We start from the raw sequence: 6785 nt of genomic DNA, 5'->3' as shown, positions 1-6785 counted from the left end.
TGGCGCGGCGCCAACGTGTGCTGCACCCTGGGCTGCGTGACTGGTGCTTCTGCTGAGCCTGCCTGCTCTGCCTGGCTGCTCCTGCCTGCCTGTGCTCCTTCCCTGGTCTCTGCCCTAGGCTTGTGCGCAGGCTCCAGTCCCCTCCCCATCACAGGCCTCCAGTAGAAAGCCAGGCCCATCTGGGCGGTGATTTGATATTGACAGCTTCATGTTATAGATCTTAAAAGGAGAAAAAAAAATTGTTTCACAGTCCAACGTCCCCTTCAGAACTCCCCTCATGAAGGCGGCATCTCACTGCTTGGATGGCTGCTGTGTCTCAGCACAAGGTGCTGTGTGTGCGTGCATGCATGCGTGTGTGTGTGCGTGTGTGTGTGTGTGATGGCTGCTGTGTCCCAGCACGGTGCTGTGTGTGCGTACGTGCGTGCATGCATGTGTGTGTGTGTGGATGGCTGCTGTGTCTCAGCACAAGGTGCTGTGTGTGCGTGCGTGCGTGCATGCGTGTATGTGTGATGGCTGCTGTGTCCCAGCACAGGGTGCTGTGTGCATTGCTCTGTGTGTGTGTGCATGTGTGGGCACTGCCATGTGTGTGCGCGTGCGCGCGTGTGGGCCCAGACACTTCAGTGCTGACAAGGGCACCTGTGTGTCTATGCAGCAGTTACCTCTCCTCCTGGGCAGGGTCTTTTGGGGCCAGGACACCCTCACATGAAATGACCAGTTGTTTTGGGGGTGTGTTCAACCTTCTCCTGGGCAACCTGAGTGACTTTCACAAGCCACCCAGTCCCAGGACACCTTTGGTGGCCAGAGGGGCCCTGTGGGGGCTGCAAGAGGTACAGTTGCCTCCTGTTTTAACTGAGGGGTTCATTGGGTCTGTCCTCACTCCTGGCTTCCCTCTTGAGCAGCTGTCTTTTCTGTTGCTTTCAAATAAATAACAGAGATCTGGCCACAAAGGAACAAGAACCTGACTTTGTCATAGAATTCTTAACTTTTGCATCTAGCAATGAAAGTCTTCAGATTTAATACTTGCTCTGGTGTAAGCCTGACCTCAGATGGCTGGCCACTTAGGTTGGGCTTGTTCACCATTTGGTTTTTGCCCGGGAGGAGGCAGTTCATTTCATTGTTCTGGGCAGGAGCCACTGTGATGAGGGCTGCTTCCTTAGAGGATTGGTCTAGATGAGAAAGACCCGTGATCTTGGAGACCAAGCGAGACCTGAGAGGGAGAAGGATCCTCGGCCTTTGGGGTAGCCGTGGGCAGCAGTGGTTCTCTGGAACTCTCTGCCCTGGCACCGTGCATGTTGCTCTAGGCCCCTGATATAGAGAGCTCTGCATGGGGGGATTGCTGACAGAGAGAGGGTGTGCCAGACTCCTGCAGGCAGTGGCCAAGTAGCTTTAGAGCTCCTGCCTCCTGACCTAGCCCAGTGCTCTCAGGTAACGGTCAGTGTGAGTTCAGGATACTGGTCCGCTTTTTTCAAATGACTGAATGGACTATCGGGTTCCTGTCAGTCAAGTCTGAACACCTCCTCAGAGCCAGGCTAGTGGACCAGCTCTGCTCACTCCTCCAGAATGCATCATCAGCTCTTGTGTCTCTGGGTTAGGAGCGTCCCAGGGTGGCTGAGATAAGTGACAACGTAGAGTCAGCCTTCACGAATGTGCTTCCCCACTTTGCGGCTCTGCAATCTTTCCAAACCCTTTCCTCCTCCCTCCTCTCTGCTCACAAGGTCACCTTTGCTCTCAGCCTTTGGAGATGACCTTAGCCTGCTTTGTAAGCTCCAAGTAGAAATGGTCTGCCATTCTGTAGTCTCCTCTTTTTCTAATCAGATTGGCCTGTCTGTCTGTCCTGCCCCTCTGCCCTGGCCTGGACTGCCGGGTACTCACGTGCTCTTGCCTGCTCTCTCCAGTGGACCGCATCATTGGCCTGGACCAGGTGGCTGGCATGTCGGAGACGGCAATGCCTGGGGCCTTCAAGACGCGCAAAGGCATGTTCCGCACGGTGGGGCAGCTGTACAAGGAGCAGCTGGCCAAACTCATGGCCACGCTGAGGAACACCAACCCCAGCTTCGTCCGCTGCATCATCCCCAACCACGAGAAGAAGGTGCGGCTGCTTGGTAGTGTGCAGCGGGCCGCCCAGCCCTTGTCTGTCTCCCTGAGCAGAAATCCCTCGCCTGTGGCACACAGAGCCCTTGGTTCAGTCACCCTGCGGGGTGGCTCGGGCAGTCTTAGGGTACAGCCTGCCCGTAGAGCCTGCGTTTCTGCCTCTCAGACCTGGACCATGTAACTGAACTGTCACTACTATGTGTGGGCGGGCAGTGACTGCTCCTTCCTGGGGGGGCGTTTGTCCTGTTGCGTTCAGAGGGGCCCATCCTCTCTCCATCAGTCCCTGGGGATACAGAAAGAGCACGTGCATGGATTTCTTTCCTAGGCCGGCAAGCTGGACCCCCATCTGGTGCTGGATCAGCTGCGTTGCAACGGGGTTCTCGAAGGCATCCGGATCTGCCGTCAGGGCTTCCCCAACCGTGTGGTCTTCCAGGAGTTCCGGCAGAGGTGAGTGGAGAGCCTTTAGTGGGGGAGTCATCTCCTCATCCACACTGAGCTGGGGTCCTCTGTGCCATGCTCCACGTGAGGAAGGACTTCCTGTTTTGTCTCTAAAATGAAAGTCATCACGTTGGCTTCCACTCCCAGTCACTGTGGGGGCCAGGTGCTGTTTGCTATAATTAGACGAGCTCTGAAAAGACATTAAAGGAGGATCAGCTGGAGCCTTGAATATGAAAAAAATCGATGGAATTGGATGTCTGTTGTGTGTGCGGAGCGGGGACAGTCGTGACACCGGCCTATTTGCCTAATGACGTGTTTAGCCCTGGTTGCTGTCTGTCACAGCCCTCTGGTTAATTTCTTGGACTACCCCGTTGATTAGCGGTTCTCTGCAGCATCTCAGCAGAGACGGGCCTGGCCGTGTTTACCAACTGTGGTCTGTTACATAGACAGAGATTGTTAGGAAAATGTTCTGCAGCAAAAGGTTTTCTCTTTGTACTCAATATATGCCATTTATTTCTTTTTTTTTCTTTTTGGTAACAAATAGGGAGGACGTGTTTAGAAGTGGGAAATGGTGGCTTTAGACATATCATGACTTGGTTTTTTTTCTGATAATGCCTGAACTCCACATAATCTTTCTAACATGAGGTCATGAGGCATTTTCTGATTTGTATCAGATGATATTTGTGAAACTAGACATTTAATTTAAAAAACTTCTGGGGCTAAAGACGCAGGTGCTGGTTAGCAGTTAGTAAGCCCACTTCAGAGCTCACCCATAAGTGAATGAAAAGTCTGACACAAGTTTCCATTCGCTTTCTGGAAAACGCCAGGCCTTCCTCATGCTGTTCAGCCTCAGGAAAGAGCAGGATATAATTCACTGAGTGTCCCCTTTCCCTCAGACACTCTGTGGAAAGAATCCGACACCTGCTCCACTGTAGGGACGGCCCTCGTCTCATGGATATCCCAGGCCACATAGAATCCGAGCAAGGGGTGTACTGACCTGCCGCCCTTTTCCTCCTCAGATACGAGATCCTGACTCCAAATTCCATTCCTAAGGGCTTCATGGACGGAAAGCAGGCGTGTGTGCTCATGGTGAGTGGGCTCTTCTGGTGGGTGACGCGTGGCTGGTGTGCACACCCGAGTGGCCAGCGCCCATGTGCCTGGTCAGGGCCCTTTGGATCTGTTGACGCCTGTGCTCTCTTGTTCCTCCATTGAGCCTGTTCTGGTTCTGCCAGGCGCACTGAGCATCAGGTGGTCAGGATGGTGTGTAGGAGTGGGGAGGGGAGGAGAAGGCCAGGTCTCAGATAGCAAGGCTGTGGTGTGAGGCAGAGACCCTTCCTTCTGGGCATATTTGGTTCTTTATTGCTCCCGTCTCCTCTAATCTTCACAGGGGGCAGCTCACCACCATGGCCCCACGACTAGCCCAAAGCTAGCAGAGTCTGAGTTTCTGGCCCTTTCCTCTCTTCCCCACCACTGGCCAGTGTTCGACCGGCAGTGGGCACTGGATTGTGCTTAGTGAATGAAGGCCTCGAGATGACTCAGTGGCCAAGGTGGGGCTCTATCCACTTGGTCATTTTTCTGCTTTGCAGACAGGCATCTGGCTGGGTCTCATGTGTCCACGGTCAGCAGCCAGCGCCCCCTGCTTTCTTTACTTTGCGTCTTTGCCAAACAGTCAACAGAGGATGGGCTGGGGTGGGCATCGGGGAGGAGAGAGAAAAGGGAAGAAAAATTCAATACCACCTTTGTTCAGAGCAGCCCTGTAAGGGGCAGGGAGGTGGAGCCTAGAGAGGGAGGGAGGAGACACGGGTCTGTGCTCTGCGATGCTTGTCACCCGGGGGAAGGGAGGTGTGAAGGACAGAGGTCCCCCCCCAGATTGTGTTTGGGCCACTGTTTCTCCGGAGACTCAGCTGCTGGTCTGTGAGGGATGTCCCCCTTTTAGACATAAGCAGGTCTCCTCCGTCCAGCTCTGTAGGGAAGACAGTTGGCCAGGCTCGTCATGACGGGAGGTGGGGCACCCAGTGATGGCTCTGCCCTCCCTGGCCTGCCCTTCTCCTGGGGCCTCTTCCAGACCTGCAGGGCCTTTCGTTGGGCATCAAGAGCCCGAGATTCCTCTTACCCTATTCAAGGCTCTGCCTTTTGGAGTTTGTTCTGAATCCCCTCTCTCCCAGGCAGACAGATGGACAGACAGACTGTTACCAGTGGGCTTAATAAGAGAGCCTTGTTACTGTACCGAAACAGCCCTGTGATGGTAACGACACATTGCCTAAAGCTCGTTTAGCAATGGTCCCACGTGTGACCCCATGCTCAGCGCCTTGTGTGCCTTCTCTGGTTTCATTCCCACAGCTCTGCTAGGAAGGAAGTGCTATTTATTTGCTTTGTTAACTTATCTTTTAATTAAAGAAACCATTATTTCCATTTTACAGCTGCGGAAATGTGGGCCCACAGAGGTTAAGGCCTGGGGTCACCTAGTTAGTATTTGATCCTGGTCTGAGCTGGAGTTGGTGCTGGGCTTGGACAAAGCAATGATGCTTGACCCTCTGCTCAGAGGGTGACCTGAGTGGGTGCTTATAGAACAGGCCTGTAGTGAGGGGGTGGGGCAGAGAAGAAAGAGGAGACCTACAGGGTCCCTTCAGGGCTTAGATCCTGTGTTTCTCTGCAAGTCTGACTCCTTACCTGTCCCTTGCTGGCCCCCACCTTCCCCATACCAGCGTTTCCCCAGCTCCACTTTCCTTTCACCAGGAGAAGGCTGCCCACAGAGCAACAGGGCCGGCCCCGGCTCCAGGCCCCTTCCCTGGCCTTGGCCTTGCTCCAGGGCGCTGTGGTGGCTGGGGTGCCCCGTGCTCAGCAGCTGGCTCTCCTCCTCTAGATCAAAGCCCTGGAACTCGACAGCAATCTGTACCGCATTGGGCAGAGCAAAGTCTTCTTCCGGGCTGGCGTGCTGGCGCACCTGGAGGAGGAGCGAGACCTGAAGATCACGGATGTCATCATCGGCTTCCAGGCCTGCTGCAGGGGCTACCTGGCCAGGAGGTGAGTCCCAGGACGCTCACACCTTGCTCGGGACCCCCAGCTCTCCTGTAGCAGAGGGTACCGAGGAAGCAGGGTCTGGGCACCCTCATGGCAGGAGGTGTCCCTGGGGAGACCCACATAGCTTTCCTTGCCCCCTGCTTCCTGGATTTCTGCCTGAGGTTTAAAGTGAGCAGGAGGGAAGGGTGACTGTTCAGATTTTCCCTCCAAGAAAACCCCTGCCTCCCACTGTTCCTCCCTGTGTCCCTCCTGTAGGGGTGACACCCAGAGCCGGCTGTCCCCAGAGGACCCTGAGCTCTGGGGAGGAGGTGCCCTTGAGTTCCGGCAACTCCTGTGGGGTCAGGGGCTGACTTATGTAGGATAGTGGGCGGGGCAGCTTCACATTTGCCCCTTGACTCCTCTGTGTCTGGGCTCTGGGGCATCTGTTCCAGCCTGAGCTCTGAGCGTTGTGGAGAGAGCATGAGTGTGGGTGTTTGGATAGATGGACGTTTGCAGGACATCATCTGCTGACATTCTCTCCCCAAACAAAAGCCCCAAGATTGTGGGTGACACGAGGGTGGGGAGCTGCAGTCGACAGGTGGCCTTAATGACCAGTGGTTACACTTGACTCTGTAGCGACCTCACTTACCCTTTAGTGAAGGAAGGTGGTTGTGACCTCGTCCTGGTCACCTCTGCGAGGTCACCTGTAGGACTCAACGCCAAGCCTGCCTCCTTCCCCCCACATCTATTTTGAAGTGCTCCCAGCAGGGGTCGGTCCCTCCAGAAAAGCCCCCAGGAGCGAGGTCAGGACTGTGGGCAGGGAGGTTGGCCGGCCCCCGCCTGGAGGCGCTGACCATGACCCTCATCCCACAGGGCCTTCGCCAAGCGGCAGCAGCAGCTGACGGCCATGAAGGTCCTGCAGAGGAACTGTGCCGCCTACCTCAAACTGCGCAACTGGCAGTGGTGGCGGCTCTTCACCAAGGTGGGTCTGGAGGGGCTCCGCGTGGCACAGGGACGAGCCGGCCTCACGCTGGCCTCCTGCGGGGCTCAGGCCCCGGGGCTGGCACTTTGCCCTCGTGTCCCTGGGCCCAGCACTTGAGCCGGGGATGGTCCTGCCCTGTGGGGTCTTGAGGGGCGTGAGCTGGGGTGTGTGTCCGGCGTGGATTGCCGAGGTGCTGCGGGGCTGGGCTGGGGCGGCTCCAGGGGCAGCTCCTGGGATGTCCAGGCCCTGCCTGCCCACCACAGCCCCGTGAGGT

General features: G+C 56.0%; 1 protein-coding gene across 1 annotated transcript in view; it reads left to right on the top strand.

Moving 5' to 3' along the window:
• MYH9 (myosin, heavy chain 9, non-muscle) overlaps positions 1-6785 on the top strand; it is an 83922-nt gene that overhangs the window by 62992 nt on the left and 14145 nt on the right. Inside the window, exons 16-20 of the mRNA XM_010860619.1 lie at positions 1896-2089; positions 2417-2538; positions 3549-3618; positions 5393-5553; positions 6403-6511. Of these exons, the coding sequence (XP_010858921.1) occupies positions 1896-2089; positions 2417-2538; positions 3549-3618; positions 5393-5553; positions 6403-6511 (656 nt within the window). The remainder of the gene's footprint in view (positions 1-1895; positions 2090-2416; positions 2539-3548; positions 3619-5392; positions 5554-6402; positions 6512-6785) is intronic.

Source organism: Bison bison, unplaced genomic scaffold (genome assembly GCF_000754665.1).
Source record: "Bison bison bison isolate TAMUID 2011002044 unplaced genomic scaffold, Bison_UMD1.0 scf7180017864468, whole genome shotgun sequence".
Lineage (NCBI taxonomy): Eukaryota > Metazoa > Chordata > Mammalia > Artiodactyla > Bovidae > Bison > Bison bison.
Note: the sequence above shows the minus strand (reverse complement) of the source record. Positions and strands in the feature narration are given on the sequence as shown.